The sequence below is a fragment of the Microcebus murinus genome, chromosome 5 (assembly GCF_040939455.1).
Source record: "Microcebus murinus isolate Inina chromosome 5, M.murinus_Inina_mat1.0, whole genome shotgun sequence".
NCBI lineage: Eukaryota > Metazoa > Chordata > Mammalia > Primates > Cheirogaleidae > Microcebus > Microcebus murinus.
Window position 1 is genome coordinate 35,443,743 of NC_134108.1, and position 19,098 is coordinate 35,462,840.

The 19,098-nt window shown below is 42.2% G+C and overlaps 1 protein-coding gene across 1 annotated transcript; it reads right to left on the minus strand.

Annotated features, from left to right (window-relative positions):
• Positions 1-1,618: 1,618 nt before the first annotated feature.
• Positions 1,619-11,787, minus strand: HEY2 (hes related family bHLH transcription factor with YRPW motif 2). Its single transcript, XM_012777509.2, has 5 exons — positions 11,521-11,787; positions 9,511-9,589; positions 9,297-9,380; positions 6,489-6,570; positions 1,619-2,440 (listed from the first exon to the last, which is right to left on the minus strand). The coding sequence occupies exons 1-5, from the start codon at positions 11,601-11,603 to the stop codon at positions 1,755-1,757; spliced, it is 1,014 nt and encodes a 337-aa protein (XP_012632963.1). The 5' UTR covers positions 11,604-11,787; the 3' UTR covers positions 1,619-1,754.
• Between the last annotated feature and the right edge of the window lie 7,311 nt (positions 11,788-19,098).

The window sequence follows — 19,098 nt, forward strand, 5'->3', positions numbered from 1 at the left end:
ATTCATACTCTCATTTAGAAATCCTGTATTTGCATTTGCAAGAACCATGGTTAAGAATAAAAGTCAGAGGAAACTGATCACTTCTTGCCTCCAAATGTCTTACCTGACTATGCTTAATTTGATTTATAAGGTCAGATAAATGTTATTTTCAAGCCAGCTGTGAATTATATCAGTCAAATGATTTTGAAAGAGAGAAAGAAAAGCCATGGCTTAAATTATTAGCAAAGGAAGGCCTCACTTGAAATTCATGTCAACTTTCCATTCTGTAAAGCAATTCATCCACATAAAAATAGTCAAAAAGGACTTCATTTAATTAGTGATATGTAAAGATTCTTGCATAGAAAAAGGTTACAAAGTAATGCAAAAAGGACTAGGTACAGTAATTTTAAAACAAATATTTAAAAGTATAATTTTGCATAATGTTTAACATTCTCATAATATTTATTGCTTTCTCCACACAGCAGAGAAATGAAGTGCATAATAATACATGCTGTGTCTCTTATCTTTCAAACATAAAGTCTCACGTGCTTGATTTCATTGTATTAAGAGATTATTTTGTCAAAAAAAAATCAAAAAATCAAAACCACAACACCATATGTAGCACTAGTCTAGGTATGGACAAAAATAATTTATGTACATCCCATTGCATACATTCATCTTGCTTTGGGATCAAATACAACCGCTACCTTGACAAAGCATTTAAAAATCGTGGCTTTTCTCTTCCCAATGCTCTCTCCTTGTTTTATCACCTCCAGAAATGCAACTTCTCCCAAAAGGTGACAAGAATAGATGTTGCACGTTATCAGGAGAAAATGAAGAGGATAAATATACAAAAATAGTCCAAATGAAACTGAATAAATTAATCCAAACTCTTATAAACTGGAGAGTTTTCAAGTTGGCATGAATCAAATAGCCTCTGGTGGGCACATGGTAGGCAACTGCTCCTAGGTGCACTATATAAATGCAAAATTTCCATAAAGAAGCACCATATTTTGAGCCATCCAAAGAAAAAGTGCCTGGGGGCTTGCAGGCAGAGCAGAAATACTTGTTAATCTGAGCACTGATGGAATAATTGCTTATACCAATGCACTGCTAAATGTCACCACTTGGCAAGTCTGTAAAAAGGAAGCAAACTAAGATAAATCTAGCTCTTTCAACTTGGAAATTATTTTCAGTAATCCTTTTGACCAGAAAAACCTGTGGCTTTCAGCTGAGTACTCTTCTCTGGAATTGAATTAAAATGTCTGTGGCCTATTGCAAGACTTCCGTCCCTTTCCTTTCTTAACCTAACTTCCACGCTCTTCTTTACTTGTGCAATGTTATATGTTCAGAAGAAAAGTTTCCTAGCTCAGGCACTTATGAAACATGAGTTTTTTCCCCCCCATCTAGTTTCGAGAGAATTCAGTCAGGGCATTATTTCTTCCCCACTTCAGACATACTGATGCACTGCTGGATGGTTCCGTCCATACACTTTCCAGGAAACTTCTAAATGGAAACAACTGTGAAGTTTTCAAAAGTTGCTGATGTCAGTTACCGAGCTGCCTTAAACAAACAACAAAAAACCAAAAAAAAAAAAAAAAAAAAAAAAAAAGATAATACCACATTTCCACTCGTGAGGTTTGTGTCTCAAATAGCTTTATTGTTCCTTTGTGGATCTGTAGGCATCTGGATGGCTACTTTCAGGGTGCAGAGGTTTTAAGCTGACTCTGAAACGAAGGACATTCAGTTACTATTGCAAGAAGTTCAAGGGAAATTTAGAAAGCTCCAACTTCTGTCCCCCAGGGTCGGTAAGGTTTACTGCTGGTTCCACCGCTCGTCTGCTGAGGGCTGGACGCGGCCGACACCGACAAGGGCGGGCTGATGGCTGTGGCTGCGGCCACCGCTGCAGCTGCGCTGGGGGGGAGCATGGGGAACGCCCCCGCGAAGGACAGAGGGAAGCTGTGTGCGGCTGCGGTGGCGGCTGCGGCTGCGGCATGGACGGTGGCAGAGAGGGACAGCAGAGAGGTGGAGAGAGGTGGCACGCAAGGGGCGACACTGCCCGTGGACGGCATTCGGAGGGCAGAGTCTGCGTGGGCAAACGTGGCTGTGAGGAGCGCAGAGCCATGGGCAGGAGGCACTTCTGAGGTCGTGGAGAGGCGACACGGGGTTGACTCCGAGGTGTGGAGTCCGTTGGGCTGGAGCAAGGCTGCGGGCAGATGGTGGAAGGCCGCGGCCCAGTGATGTGGATGGAGGGGGTGATGGTGGTGCGCCATGGAGGACGTCATTGCCGCCGCCTCCCGCTGGGACGCGCACGTGCTGAGATGAGAGACCAGCCGCACCCTCAGAGGATCCGAGGAGTCCAGGCCTTCCACGGAGCTCAGGTACCTCGCCACCTCAGTCAAGCACTCTCGGAACCCAATGCTCATGAAGTCCATGGCGAGAGCATGTGCATCGAAGTAGCCTAGAAGCGGGGGGTTGAGCAAAGTGGGGGAAAGGAGAGAGATTGAGAGGCAGGGATGGGGGGGGCAGATAAAATGATGCAGTTACCAAGAATAAAAGCTCACGGATGTTCCACTCTGTCCTTCAGAAGACTGAAGTCGATAATCCTTTCTGAAAACATTGCCTGTTGTTTATGGTTTTAATTTTTTTGCTGAAGTTAAGGAAGTATACTTTGCAACTCCCGTATGTGACAACTCTGGTAATGCAATTTGCTACAGTTGTTCTTGCAACTAAATATCACAGTGGGGGGAAATTAAGAACGTCCAAGTTTCAAACACTTCCAGAGAAAGAAAATGGTGTCCCTCCTTTTGTATTGTGGGATTGTGAAATTCCCCAGGAAACGTTTTCATGGAAATACAGAGCTCTAGTCTGTCTGTCTCTGTCACAGGAGTCGGAGATTAAAGGGCTTATCTGAAATATCCTTACCCTCTTGGCATTTTAACAGAGCGGCCAAGTGCATCTTAGCAGCGTGAGGACTTTCTTTAGAAATGCACTAGACTCTCAATAAATGCATAAATGCTTCTTGACTCACAATGTTTTTTTATCAACAAAGTGAAAACATCTTGTCATAACTCTGTATTTAAAAAGGTTTAATGAAAACAAAATGAATTTTTTATTTAATTTGGTTACTAATTTGAAGATTTTATTTTTCTGTCAAGAATATAAGGCTGCTTTACTGATATGAATTTGCTATACTATATCTCCTAGGTTTTCTGAACTTCAAATATATATGTCCTTTGGTGGTTAGCTTACTTTTTGCTGGCACCCACCCAAGAAAAAATGTGTATTAATTGTGTCAGTCTGTATGCACACACCCCTACATCTATGATTACTACCATAAAAATAGCTGAAGCTTGTTCACATTTATTAGATTTTCTTTTTACCCAGAGATAATATATGACAATAGAAAATGGCAACATCTGATTATTATAGTACCAGTTTAAAGAACAATGATAATTAAGCATTTGGGGAAATGTCACCCACTTTGAATAAGTGAACCAGTGAACTCTGGTATAAATACAAACATATCCTTTTAGATGCTTTTTAATTGTAACTTTTTAAAAAGTAATTTTCAAACCGAAAGTTTAGTCTATTCACTTTTGGGATGTGTGTATACATGAATAAGAAATATCACATTCAAACAAGGTTATTTTTATCTATAGCATTTACTACATTATCTTTTTATGTTTTTACCAATAAAGTATTACCTGTTTCATTTATCATCTATTAAAAATTAGGCTATCTTAATCTGTAATCAAAGTGCTTTGGAAAATAGTAGTCACATATACTCAAAGTCCCAAAGCTAGAATTACAACAAATTTAGAAGTCCAAAGAGATATTTGTGGCAAATATATATACACCATTAAGACAGAAACAACAGAACAAAGCTGATATAAGAGAATATCATAAAACATGAAAGAAACAAAAATAGTTATCATCCCAGCACTTTGGCATAGTTAGCAAACAGAGCCCCTTGGATTAGGAGGAAAAGCTATTCCTGAGGAAGTGCCCTCCATGGAAAGATTTCATACTGTAGTGCTCAGGGTTCTCTGTAGGGCTTTGTAGCCTTCTGATTTCCATGAGAGATAGAAAGAGGTAATGATTAGAGTAGACAGAGTCCAGAAATCCATAGGGATTTAGAAATTTAGGTTACTCTACTAAATCCTCTCTAGAAACTATTGTCATACCAAGACAGATGTAAAGAATGAATCAGTAGAATAAGAATCCCAGGAGCATCCAAGAATTTTCATTAGTGGCCAGGAAATAAGTGAAATTTGTGGTTTGCCAGCTATGTTGTTGTATATGGCTGAGTCCTCTGTTGCATCTTAAGAAATATATATTATGTAATTCCTATCCTATTGTTAAGTGCAGAGGGAAATAATCATGAGTAGCTGTTTCCTGTGAATGGATCTTGGGCCAACAATAGCACACATACATGTCTACACTACTTCCTCTGTGCCAGCACTATTCTATGGGCTTTAAGTGAATTAACGCATAACAACCTTGTGAGGTGGATACTATCACTGTCCTAATTCTACAGACAGTGTAACTGGGGTTCAGAGAGGCTTAGTAATTTACCCAAGGTCACAGAGCTAATAAATGACAGAGCCAGGATTTGAAATCAGGCAACACAGTCCATGCCCTTCACACACTACACTTTGAGGCAGTTGGGAGTCTTTGACAATGTGAATACAAACTGCCAGCCCCCTTCTTCAAGGCCATGCATTCTCCTATGCAATGATCTCTTTAATGACCTGGCAGTCAGGCAACTTGTATGGAGCCTGCTTGGAAATATCTGTTCACAAACTATTCCGGGACCAATTTTAAGACTGTCCAGGTAGCCAAGAATAGCAACCAAGATGGAACTCAGCTTTTATAAGAAAGTCTAAGAACAATATTCCTGTTTAGAAGTACAGTTCATGCCAAATATTTGAAACCCTGGTAAGAATACTTAGCCTGTGGCTAACAATGCCAAGGGAGGTAGGGCAATTTTTCTTGCCTCATTACTAATTTAATCAGAATTCTAACATCTTGAAGTAGCAGTTGTAGAGACAGAATCATGGGGCTGGAGAGGCCTTTGGAGCTCATCCTGCTAGTGTGGGCCTCAAAGTATAGCAGAGTATTTGTGTCTTAGGGCAAAGGCAAGGCAGTGGCTAAGCTGGGCTGGATCATTGGCTTCCACGATGTAATCCAATTTTCTTCTCTATTACATAAGAATGTCTACATCTTACACCACTCTTCACTCATTCAGGATAGTTTCTTAAGAAGGTGAAACCTGGGATAAGTCGCAGGATGTCGGTTTCTTTGTACAATCATCACCCCATCACCACCAGTACCACCTGACACAAGTAAAAGATGGGTGAGATCAGGGCAAATGTTCTACAAGTCCTTAGCATTGTGGGCATATAGGAGTTAAGTACTGAAATACTTCCAAACCAACTGGTAAATAGCTATTTCCCTTCAATGCCTTGTCTCTGCCCTGATCCAGGACCCATATACTACGTAGTAAAAGGTTAATGCTGGGCACAGAGAGGCCCCCTGGATTTAGTAGCAGCACTTAACTCCTTGTGATACCCACTCCTTGTTCAGTTGTTAAATATACCGAATAACACCCTTGTCTATAAGATGAATATCAAAGGCTTCTTTGAAGGGTGATAAAAGACACAAAAGGGCAAAAGCAAGTCTAAGTGATGTATGCACAAGTAGGATAATGAAATTAGAGCTTTTAGGATCTCAAGTCTATTTTTAGCATGAGATGAAGGTCCCTCTCTCACCCCCTTGACACAATTCCTCCCTAAGTCACTATTCAGTACAGAGGATATCTCTTTAGGGTACTGGACCCAGAGTGCCTGCTCCTGTCTGCTCTCCCCAGGAACAACTCTGCTCCATTAATGGTTTCCAGTACAGAGCTTTCCTACCTGAACTTTCAATATTCTGTTTACTCTAAATCCAAGACCAACTAAAACCTGCAAACAATAATGAAAATAACTCTGGAGTTGCTTTCTTTCGAACAGCTAAATAATTTTGAGTCCCACCTTTGATCTAATGAAGGAGGAAGAAGAGGAAAAGAGGAGAAAGAAGAGAAGGAAGAGGAAGAATCAGCAGCAGAGGAAGAGAAAGAGAAAGAGAATAAAGAAGAAAAAAGGATTGCCTCTAACCTCCTGTTTATATTTGGATGTTTGTGTGTTTGTTTTTTCTTTCTGTACAGATTCCAGCATGCCCTTCTTAAGTCCCAAACAAATCTCTGACCAGGCTGCTGTGAATGAAGCCTTACTCCCACAGTATTATGAAAGCAAACACAAGCCCAGGGTCAAGTGCTTCTTTTGTTCCAAAAGTTCTTTCCCACGAGTTCAATCCTGCCATTAGCATTGATTTCCACAGCTTTAATCTGGGACCGCCTATCTCAGCTTGTTAAAGAACTGTTCAACTATGACTTCCCTGCAACATTAGGGGGAAAAAAATGAAAAGAGAAAGGTAGAAAGGGGGAAAAAATGAAGTCACCTACTTACCTTTACCCCCTGTTGCCTGCAGCATCTTCAAATGATCCACCGTCATTTGCAATATTTCAGCTTTTTCTAACTTTGCAGATCCCTTCATAAACAAATTATAAAGTCTCATCAGTCCTACAAAAACTAATTTGGAACATTATACATTGAATTTAGCATTATGATTTAAATTTTCCCTCTCACTGGAAAAGTCCAAGTTTAATTTTTCTACAGAAAAATATGAATTCTTTCCAAACTTTACATGAAAGCACTAATTACTCTGTCATACTTAATGACACATATTTGCCGTTTTAAATTTTAAAGACTAAAAAGAAAGCAAAATAATAGTTATCGTCAGAATAATTATACTTCTAAGATCACTCCACCAAAACCATTTCTACTGCAGAAATCTCAAACTTTGTATCCAATCTCTATCTTTATCATTAACATATTTTATTATGGCATATCCAATAATCTTATACAATGCTGAAGTCTAGATGAATCAAATAGTTGTATAACTCTGGAAGATAAGGAAATAGGATTTGAGCAAATTATTGTTAAAAGTAGATTTTTCAAATATAGAAAATTTTAATAAGTCCTTAAAGATACTTCAAACTAGGCCGGGCGCGGTGGCTCACGCCTGTAATCCTAGCTCTCTGGGAGGCCGAGGCGGGCGGATTGCTCAAGGTCAGGAGTTCAAAACCAGCCTGAGCAAGAGCGAGACCCCGTCTCTACTATAAATAGAAAGAAACTAATTGGCCAACTGATATATATAAAAAAAAAAATTAGCCGGGCATGGTGGCGCATGCCTGTAGTCCCAGCTACTCGGGAGGCTGAGACAGAAGGATCGCTCGAGCCCAGGAGTTTGAGGTTGCTGTGAGCTAGGCTGACGCCACGGCACTCACTCTAGCCTGGGTAACAAAGCGAGACTCTGTCTCAAAAAAAAAAAAAAAAAAAAAAAAAAAAAAAAAAAAAGATACTTCAAACTAGACCACTGGTGAGCAGATCCAAAAATTAAAAAAGGAAGGCTTTTAAGGGCTTTTTTCCTTCCATAACTACCAGCAGGTGTCACTGTGAATTCCAAGATCATAAGCCAGAATAATTTACTATTTACCTAGGAAGCATCATAAATGCTTAAGAATTTTTGAAACTTTAAAAATAGTTCTTAATAAAATTATCTTGGAAATAATTGGAATTTTGGTTTCCCCTCCTTTCCCTTTTTAAAATAAAGCAACCTCTGGAAACCAACTGAAATACAAATGAGCCATCTCTATCTGTCTCAGGGGGCTGTGGGTGGCTTTTAATTTCCTGCAAGAGCCAAATAATTATACCAATATTTCTTTTGAAAAGGATACTAAAGCTTATTTCAGGTTCCTATACTTTACTCGTTTTGTGAAAATTATTAGCATCCAGAACATAATGAGAGTGCCAGAGTTATTTAACTGCTCTAAAGAACATTCTTCTAATCGTATTGTGACAGAGCCAGCTCACTATGGTTGGTAGCCAAGCTCTGCAAATGGGAAAGCTCGTGTTTATGGTAACTAACTGCCAAACAACTGAGGTTTGCTTTTTAGGTTTAAGTCAACATTTAAGAAAAAAAAAAAATCTAACAAACCATGAAAAAAATCCCCAACTGACTGCTCCTGATAACTGTAGACATTTTGGTACTCCAAATTTCAAAAACATCCTTAATTACTGTCATTTTCATTTGCAGCTATTGTCATTGAAAATGCTACTAATCAAAACTACAATTTGCATATTCTATTTAGCTTATCAAAGACCATCTTGGCATATAGACTGGATGTCTTTTTTGTCTTAAAAATGTATAGTCAATAGCATATTACACTTGCACTTTTGTCAGTATTCAACTTTTCCATGAAGATACACAAGTAGTTTCAGTGAAAGTGACTAATAACTGAAACTGCAGTTTCTGGATAATTTCCAAGGGCTTTGTAGGACTTGTTTTATAATGTTTATGGATTTGTGAAGTAAACAGAAAAATGGAATAAACAAACAACTGCTGTCATATGCACTATTTGAATTAAACTGAAAATATTTTCAACAAGGACATGCTGCCATAGCCTTTGAAAGATGCTTTTAGAAATCTGTGCCATTAGCCATTGCAGCAGGAGAAGAAACACCACTTTTCTAAAACCACAAAGGAAGATTGAAACATTTGGCTTTCTATTCTAAGTGTGCAAAATCTTTGTTGTTGTTGTTTGCTTGTTTGTTTGTTTTTGTAAAGGAATACTTGCACTATGAAAAGAGACATTTATGACTAATTTGATTTTTGCCAAATTTCCAAAAAGATGCCCCAAATCAAACGTCATTCTATTAACCCAGGGATTAAAAATGAAAGCAAGTGGTTTGGTAAATAAATTTTATTAGTATTATTATTTAGGAAATAGAGCTGGAGATGTTACTTCCTGGGCTTTGGTTATTTTCTAATTACAAAGATTACTTTTTTTTTTAACAGTTTGAGAAAAAAATTATATTTCACATATGATATTTCTTTTGAAGAATACTACATGTAGCACAGTTTTAAACAAAACCACTACTGGTATTCATAGAAAGAACAGAGAAAGCATGAACACTGTTACCCTTAAGGGAAAAGTAAACTAAAGAATGGAAATGTTTTTCAACTTCATGATGGATTATGTTTTTAATAGTTTTGCCACAACAAAGCATTTTATTGAAATAGCTGCTCTGTGCCAGATCAGGGCACATACACCATTATTTTAATGAGCTTTAGCAAGAACCCACATTCCCAGATGAGAGAATCAGATTGTTTGAGCTTTTTTGGGGGCGGGGGTTCAGGTGGGAGTAGCTTACTTGTTTTTCAAAAGCAGTTGGCACCAGTCGTCTTAACTCAGATAAACTGTTATTTATCCGATCCCGACGCCTTTTCTCTATAATCTACCCCAAAGAAAGCAAAACAACAAAAGTGTATGAATACACAAATAATAAAATTACTCAAATGGAAAAATACAACTGTTCCACATTAGGCTGGGTTACATGAAATAAAGAGGAAAAAAAAATCACATACCCCTCTCCTTTTCTTTCTTGCCATAATCTGAGATGTTGTTGTTGGAGAATTCGATCTAATCACAGAGCTAGTACTTTGCCTAAGAAATAGAAAGAGTATGTCAGGTGCTGCATTAACGTAACAATAGTTACTTCTGGATACTTGGTGGCACCCATTAAATATTCAGGGTGATTCCACAGTTCATGTCTGTGTTATTTTATTCTTAGTTCTTGTTTCACTCTTAACAGACTTTGCTTTCAGCCTTTCGGTCTCTTTTCCGGTAGGAATTATACCGTATAAAAAAGTTTTTAAATGGGTAATCCAGACGCTAAATCCATTGGCAAAAATATCCCTAAACTTTTACTTAAGTTTCCCAGTGAAATAATCATGGGCAGTGAGGGTGAGAAATTAGATATTAGTATTTCCTAGGTCCACTCATATACATTGTAAAGTCAATTAATCTCCTCTAATAGCATCTCTCCTCCTCCCTCCTATCAGGCATACTGAATAAAGTATTATCACTTTTTAAAAATAAGTGTTAAGCACCCTATCAAACAGATATAAAGTCATCACATGTCAAAGTGTTGTCCCTAGGTGCAATCTTAAAAATAAACAGAAGTTATCTTATTATTTCAAAACTTCAGTTAGCCATATCTTACTACAGAAAAAAACTGACAAATTTGATGTTTTATATAGTAATGTTCCAAAAGTATGCTCTAAATTAAATATGTCACTGTTAGGGAAATTAAAATTAGGCTTACTACTAAGTGAATGTTTTACTTTGCAAATGAAACTGAAGGTATCTCTCAGGCTTCAATCTAAGCTTAAATTTCTAGAAGCTGCAATCCACCCTGAGTTTACTAATGAAAAGATATTTTTATATTGAAAGTTCAATCAAAGTATTACTTGGTCACATAAATTTTACAAAGCTTTCTAGTTTGTGTCTGTTTCTCTACACAATTCATGGATATTTTGCTTCTTTATGTTCGCAAATTCCCCAAGTTCTTGTTATTTGTTCTTTTTCACTTCAGAAATGTTGCACACACTAGGTTGTTATTATCTCACCTTCTCACTTCTGGATCTTATTTCTGAATTAACTGTCTCCCTCATTCTCACCCCTTCTCTACTGGTTTCACCTTTCACGTGACATCTTCCGTTTTTTTTCAGACCTCATTTTTTAAGGCGATACAACACTTTAATAATTACATATTTCAAACGTTGCAAACAACGTTTCACGTATCTTTGCTCTTGCTGATTTCAGGCCTTGGTGTGTGCGTGTTGGAATAACAAAATGAAAGAAAAACTGTTTTCCAATGGTAGGGAAAATTTCCCTGTTTGAGTGACAGCTGCAGATAAATAATTAAGGTGCTTCTGGGGATGACAATTAGGAGCAATTATCATTTGACCCGCCTGGGCTCTAAAATGCCTCGGGAATCTCCCTCTGTCACAGGAAAGTGGAGGTCTCAGCTTCTGTGATCACAACGCAGATCTTTTCCAGACTTGAGAACGAGCAGTCACAGAAATGATGCCCTTTCCGATCCTTCCATCAGTCACTCCCTGGCGCGTCTGCCCAGTCACTCACGGTCACCCTGCAAAGCTCAACTTTCTCAGCCTTGACATCGCAGATTGCTTTAATTTCTCCAAAAGGCAAGTCGTGCTTTTAGCCTCTCTAAACATTAAACATCAACTTGCTCTTCTTTTCCCCTGACCTATTTTGAAAGTGCCCCCGAATACAGTCTCAGTGGTGGGGGCGTCGCCCGCCGCCCGGACGTGCCTGTCGGCGCGCCCACGCTGAGGGCCGGGACCCTGCTTCGCCACCTCCCGCACTGTCCCTCTCGGTCGCGTCTCCATCCTCTCGCCCAGCCCCTCGCCCCCGACTCGCTCCGCGAGCGCCCCCCGCTCAAAGTTTCTCGGGCAAACTTTCCCTCTCGTCTGCTTGCTGCGGAGAGGGGCCTGGGGCTTCCAAAGAGCCGCTCCCGCACACCGCCCGCCAACCAACGCCCCGGGGCTCCGGGCAGCTCCCGCGCTCACCCCGAGTAATTGTTCTCGCTCCCCACGTCGATGGTCTCGTCCATGTCGCTCTCGGAGGTCGTCTCCTCGCAAGGGCGCTTCATCGCGGCCAAGCCGGCGCGGGACGCAGCCCGGCCGAAACCCAGGACGCCGAGCGGGGCGCAGCACCCTCCCCGCCGGCCTCCGCCCTCCCAGGGCCTCGGCAGGCGCGGCTCCGGCGGCGGCGCGGTCTGCTCCCGGCGGCTCTTTCCCACGCCGCAACCCCGCTCGGCCGCAAGAGCCGGCGCCGGCCACGCCCCCCCGCGCAGGCGGGGCCCCCTCGCCCGCCCCCGCGCGCCCGCCCGCCTCCCGCCCGACCCCGCCTCCTCGGCGGCCGGCGTGCCTCGCGATTGGCTGAGGCGAGGGGGCGGGGCCGCGCTCGCCAATGCGGGCCGCGCGGGTCCGGCCGGGCGTGGGAACGCGGCCGCGGACCTGCGACCCGGGGCTGCGCGCGGGCTGGAGAGGCCGCGGCGAGCGGGAGCGCGGGCTCGCAGTCTCCAGCCCGGGGGGCGCGCGGGCGCGGCGGGCCGGCGAGGGGCGGGCCCTGGACCCGGCCGAGCGCCCTCCTCCGCGCGCCGCGGTCGCCCCCGAAAGTTTCAGTCCTGTGTGTGAGGAGCGACCCGAGCGCGTGGCTCAGTGAGAGCGAGCGCGCGTGACGTCGCCGGGCGCCGTGGCTCGTCCGAGACGCGCCACTCGGCTGTCCCTCGTCGGGCCGCAAACCGCTGACCGGCTGGCCCCGGCGGCCGCATCGGCCCTCTGGGGCCTTTGAAAGCCTTAAATCAAAGTTGCTTTCCTCTCGGACAGCTCCCGAGGCTGCGTCCGCGGCCTCCGGGCTGTGGACAGGGAAGGACGTGAGCCTCCCCGACCAGGTGCTTAACCGCCGGCGGTCGGAGCGGCCGAGAGGTCGGCCAGCGTACGGTTTCCGGTTGGCGTCCGTCAGTTATTTCCCTTTGGTGTTCGGCCACAGAACTGTGGATCGGGACCCCGCTGAGTAGACCGCGGGCTGGAGGAGTGTCCGCCCTGGTGGCAGGAGGGACCAGAGCAAGGACGCGGGGATTTCAGGACGCAATTTAGTAGGCTCTCAAGTTCGAGTTTTTCGGGCTTGGATTACCCAGATAATTGCCTCAGTTCCCCCTCCAGTCCCCCTGGTGTGTGTGCAGTCGCAGCTGCAGGGCGAATTAGAATCCAGGGCGTGAAGGTTCGCGCTTGGAAATCGAACTTGTTTCCTAAAGCACTAATTCGTGTCCGGCAGTTCCTGGCGCCTCGGACAACGTGGGTTGCTTGTGTGCAACTCGAGCGGCGCTTTCAAACATGTTCTCAAGCTGCTGTGTCCCCGCATTCTTCGGGACTTTTGAGCAGGGCAGGGCACTGCGCCCTGCGAGGGCAGTGAGGCGGCGAGACCGGGACGCGGGAGCCGGGCGCTCGGGCGCGGCAGGGCCGGACGGGCGGCGGGTCGCCTGGGGTCCGGCCCGAGCCCGCCGCGCTGGGCGGGGACAGCTCCGTGCGCAGAGGAGCAAAGGCTCAGGGAAAGGGACGCCTACCAGTCGCCACAGCCCTCCGTCGCGGATGGGTGCGCGTCTCTCGGGGATCTGCCTAGAGAGAGCCCTGTGCCACTCACTCCATTCTCTCCTACTCGGGACCGCGCCGGCCGGGCAGAGGAAGGGACGCGACGCGAGAAGACAGGCCCGGCGGGCTTGGGCTGGGGGAGAGCGGGAAGGAGCCTGGCCGGCGCGGAGGACCTGCAGCCAGCGTGTTAAACCTTCTTTCAAGCACAAACCCCCTCTCCAACACGCCCTCGTCTCTTTTGTGCGGTCCCCACCGCAGCGCCTTCAATAACCGTGTGAACAGAAACCCGAAACGTTTCATCCTGACTTCTGAAACGTAACCCGGGGCAAATCACGTACTCGGCGGGGGCCGGGCGGTGCCTGGCGGGGCTAGATGGGGTTTGGGGCAGACGGCCGGGCGCGGGGGCCGTGACCCCCAGCTCTGCGGTCAGCCCCAGGGCGGGCGCTCGGCGCGCGGCGTGCCGGGCCTGTCTGCTGCGCGGCGGCGCGGGCGGCCTGAGCTCGCTGAACCGGGCGGCGCGGTTTCGCACCCGGACACCACCCCGGCTCCGGGGCCCCGCAGTCCCGCAGAGCGTGAGCCCCAAACGCTGGTGGTCCGCCGCACTTCCCAGGCCCCGGCGCTCTTGGCGGGTCGGTCGTGGCCACAGGTGAAAGCGCTGTGGCCAGACACGTGCGAACTCGACCTTCATTCACAGTAACCGTGAACTCTGCAGGTTTTTCTGAAAGCGAATCCCTACAGGTACAATTAACGTTTGCCACGCGAGCAATTAGCGGGCGCTTCCAAACGCCCGAGGCTAAACAAGACATCATCTTTGAAAAAATATCCAAGAGTTCTTTCTCACTAATACTAGTGTTCATTATAACGATAGCGAAAAATTGCAAAGAGGGAAATGATTTGTAATAAAGTAGTAGCAACTGGTTAAAGTTTTTCCATATTTGTCTTTTAAGACTTAGCCGCTGAACTATGTTACGAAGAAAAATATAGCAGGGACATTCAAAAGCACACACGGATTTAATATTGGTTAAAATATTTTTAAACAAAACGTCTCATTTTTAAAAAGTGTTTAGAACAGTGCCTGGTACATAGTAAGCGCTATTACGTCTGTTAAATAAAGAAGAATGCATATGGCTAAAGAGCTCAGCATTTTGAATACTATCAAAAGAATATGCTTATTTATCTACAAAATGCTTAATAGCAGTTAGGGAACACGGGACTTTTCCTTAGGTCTTCCACACCTCTCAGGTATTCCGTTTGCCTGTCCCCTGGTTGAGCGCCTTCAACTGAAAGTGCGTCTGAGGCCATCCAGGGAGGAAACTCTTTAAAGCACCCCAGCGGACTTATAAACGGTTGTGGATTGGAGGTGGGGTGGGGTGAGGGAGGTGTAGGGGTGGCGTAGGCAGAGAGAATGAGAGAACGGCGGGATTTCAAGCCTCATCACCCCTCTGCCATACCCTTTTCAGCGAAAGTTGGTTGAAGGCTTACTGAGCGCCAGGGCAGAAGAAGAGACGTCCGCGCGCAGAACAAACTGCAGTTCTATTCTTTCTTTCTTTTTGAAAGATTTGTACCATGAGTCGATTAGACCAATAGATACGAGGGACTTTCTTGCAAACGAAATACCAGTAGAACACAAAAAAAGCCCAGGACGACGGATCTAAAGAGAATAGAGAAGACTCAGTCGTCTTTCCAAAGAAATTGGTCATCTTGCCTGTTTTGTACTTACGAGATTAATTTAACTCACTTAAAGGCGTGAGAGTGAGATGTCCAAGGCAGAGATCTGGAAATAACAGATTCAGTAGTCCTGGTCCTCCTTTCCGATTCTTTCCTCACCCATTTAATATAAAGTTACAGCTTTTGCACCTGTTAGTGATAAGTTTGGCTGTCTTGACCAAGTCTTATCTTGTCCCCCAAATTTTGAGTTTGGTTACACAAACCAATGAAGTAATTGTTTTGCTGTAATTCTAAAACTCCCTTGCAGCATTTTTGGAACGAACTGGGGATCTTTTAAAATTCTTCTTGGTCTGCTTTTGCCTTCATTAGAGCCCTCTAATTTTTCAAGTCCAGTTGTCACACTTTGTTATTTGTTGCTCCTCTGAATCCTTTGAGATGCTGCTTGCAATTACTTAAAAAACGTTGGCCACTCTGGTGTTTGGTTGGCTCAGAAAATCACTAAGGCATGACACCATTTAAAAAAATGTTTTAGTTTCTTAGTGAAATAAAGGCAGCTCTGTTATTTAGAAACCTTTGTGTTGGTCTGAGAAACCTAGGTGCACACAGTCCATACCGAGAAGTCCAATATTTTGCCCCATGTGAAATATTATAGTTATTTGCATGGCTTTTTCTTGCAAAATGAAGACAAACAGGTTACCCTGAGAAGTGCTAGTCTATTTACAATTGCTGGAGCAGGTGACAAGCATGTGCATATCTGTGGGCAGCCTTGCTGGGCTGCCTTCCCTGACTACAAGGCTATAGTGAGCTGGTAATGCCTTAAAATGTGTGAGAATTCTGTGCCCTGGGAGAGGAGGCCAAGGGCAAGATCCTTGTAAATTTCAATTCCTTTCCCAACATCAGGCTGGCAACAGGCTGGCCAGCCTAGGGTCACTGACACATATTTGCAAACCACTAAAGCAAAACAAAGCTGAAGGCAACTGCAAATCTAGGCCTACCAACCTTGAAGTCATCTCTAAAAGGGAGCTGCTTTACCAGTTAACAATTTTTCTTGCCTGGTCAGCTGCACAAAATGCATCATATTTCTTGGCTTGCTTCAGTAGGTGCTACTTATTTGTTACATCAGAGGCTTCAAGGCAGGAAATCTAAGACCCAAAGCTCCCTTTCCTGGAAGTTAGGATGTTTAAATTGATCTCTGTTGTTAAAAGGCAACTTATTTAAAAGGTTTTATTTTATGGTGTTATTAGTGCTTAGCCCATGCCCAAGGATGGAGACTGGTTTCATTGCAGGACCCTTGAGAAGACAGCCATATAGGAAGTAACTAGTTTCCATATGCCCCTAGGCAACAATCAGAACACTCACTGTATTAATTTTACTCTTTGTGGGGTTAAATAGATGTTGGTAGGCTTTTGTTTTAAGGACATTCTTTTAAATTTCTCTTTTCTTGAAGTAGGTTGATTGAAAGATTTTTTTCTCCTCTTTTAAAGATACAATGAAATATATTCACTTCTTTTATGAAAATGTTCTTTAACTACATCCCTATCTCCTAGAATAATGCCCGGAACACAGTAGGTGCACAATAAATGGTTTTCAATGCATTTCTTATTAAAATTAATGAACTCTCATCTTCTTTCCCATATATACAATTTACATGAGTTTGAATAATAAAACAGAAATAAGCGACTATGAACTAAAAGGCCACGAAAAGATGAAGAAACTATGCCCACATGTCAGTAGGAAAATTTACTGTGAATGGGCTGTAAGTCCAAGCCCTGAGCTTCCTGGCAGCCAAGTCAGAAGAGAAATATAGTGAGTTTTCTAATTCTTGTAATCAGAAAAAGGAAAACACATTGTTTTTTAAAAAAGAGAAACGTTACCCAGTTACTAAATTCTAAAAGAACTGCATGCTTGCCTTGTTCATAGACTTTTAAGAATTTATTTTAATTATTTAAAACAATTACCTTATTGGTCTAAAATTCTCTCCCACGTATCTCTATAATTTATAACATGAAAAATAGCATTCACACTATGCATAAAGACAATAGTTTATCTCCTAATAGCTGAATAAGCCATCCATTAAGCTGTCAAGATTAATTAATTGACATTAATAGAACCAATGTCTCACAGAGTTCCAAAAATGTGGATTCTCTGTAGGAAAGTTTCTGCTTTTGGATTCAGAAAAAAATTTTAAATCAAAGATTCCCAAATTTGCTTGGTTGGCATTACTTGATGAAAGTGAAAGAAAGAGAGAGAGGGGCTCTATAGTTTTCTGAAATATCAAGTGCTGTGGAAATTCTTAAGACTAAAATTTGTATTTACCACTATAATGCAAATGAACATCTATGTTTTCTTGCCATTTTTATTAGAACAGTTTTAGTAGTTGCACGTACTTTTATACCCTTATCTGCTTATTTTCAAATTGGTAGGTGACTTTCTAGGGAAAAAAAGCTTTATAGATTAGAAATAAGAACTTACTAATTTTAGATTTACTGTGGAAAGAAATACAGGCTAATTTTGGACCTTCTTGTTTTGCAAACCCACTGAAATATGTACTTTAAAAGAAATTTAGAAAAATAGCAAGGCATTTTTCCTAGATAGGGCTGGATTGGTTCTAGTCAGATAAGAATCTGACTAGATTTTTCTGGCTTTATCCTTCAAAATAATTTAATAATATAATAATATGTTGGGAATATTGGACTGGGAACTTTTAAAGATAGATTTTGTCTTGAGTAATAGCTCATCCATTCCTAGGAAATGAATACTTTAAATAAAATAATAGCTTGGTGAGAAATTTCAGTATTCATCAGGGCAATGCAGTCTCTTTGGAAACAGAATGTTATGCTGCTTAATAGAGCAATCATGCTCAGCTGCAGGGTGGAAAAGGGCAGTGTACTGTGTCTTGAATATGGAAGAAAGGGACACTGTACGTTTCCATAGCATTTTTAATCTGAGACACCTAGGGCATTATTGAATCATGAATCAAAACTCACAGCACTGCAGGATTTACTTGTCAAGGCTGGCCAGTGGATTTTGCTAGAATAACTGTCTCAATAGGAACATTTGTAAAGTCTGAAAATATAAGGCAAAATATGAATAGAAAATACGTGACAAATGTAAATCATGTATATGGGTATATATATGACTATCTGTCCATCTACAAATAAATGGAACTATCTATATGTAGATAAATAGAAAAGGCACAAGATAATTTAAGGTTTTATAGTTGACTGGACTTGATTGCTGATATATAAAAGCCTATGGTAATATCTGGCACAGTCCAGTAACTCAAGTTAGAGGGGATATTGCTGCATTTTGTAATTAAACAACCATTTGCAAAATGGAATTTATAAATTTTATGTATTTTTGTATAACCTATTTTTGAAAATGGCATTCTTTGTGTGTCAGTTTATTTTAGACACTGAAATACCTTATCTTTTATCTAGCCTATTGTTTATACTTTCAATACATTTTTTATGCAATTTTAAAAATGTAGACCCTTAGAAAAATAGACTTTAGTATTTTAAGCCTCTTGGTGTAATGGAAATAAGATTGTTATGCTATAGGGTTGGGAGAACGATTTCCTCTGGTGTTCAGGTGGAACACCTGAAAAATCATGTCCTCTTTGCCTGAATCCATGAAATATGGCTAAATTTAGGTACCTACATACTTGTGTACATAGATTCTAGTTGAGATAATAAAGGTTTGAACATAATTTTAGATTGAAAAGTTGTAACCATTCCAAATTTTTTGGAATGTGAATCAGGAAAAGAATGTCTATACACTTTGTTCTTATTAAGAAATGTAGTTTTAGAACTAGTAGGAACATCATAATGGGGACTACGACTACATAAACGGAACTGGGTGGGGGGATGATTTAAAAATGAAACCAAAGAGTTTGTGGATAGAGATTATTGACAAAACTGTTCGTGTGTGTACTTGAAAGTAATAAAACTAACTTTCATAAATCATGGCTTGATTTTTCAGACTGTGCCTTTCTTCCTTCATTCATTCTTCTTTGCAGGGCATTAAAATATTGAACACCTACTTTGAGCAAAGCTTTCTGCTGAGCAGTGTGGATGATAAACAGTAAACAAGATTCAATTCCTGGTCTTAGGAAATAGTAGGGAAAATAATATGGGATTCTAAACACAAATAACTGTTGTTCAAGATGGAATGTATACAGACCAAAGTAAATAGAAAACTACATGCTATGGCCACAAAGAGAGATTTGTTTTTTTTTTGTTTTTTTTTTGAGACAGAGTCTCACTTTGTTGTCCAGGCTAGAGTGAGTGCCGTGGCGTCAGCCTAGCTCACAGCAACCTCAAACTC

Bases quoted from the DNA above. Each gene is read 5' to 3' on its own strand.
- HEY2 (XM_012777509.2), bottom strand. From the start codon at position 11,603: ATGAAGCGCCCTTGCGAGGAGACGACCTCCGAGAGCGACATGGACGAG. The intron at 9,381-9,510 runs GTATGTGATTTT...TCTTTGGGGTAG, and splicing joins CAAGAAAGAAAAGGAGAGGG to ATTATAGAGAAAAGGCGTCG. The intron at 2,441-6,488 runs GTAAGTAGGTGA...CCCCGCTTCTAG, and splicing joins GCAGGCAACAGGGGGTAAAG to GCTACTTCGATGCACATGCT.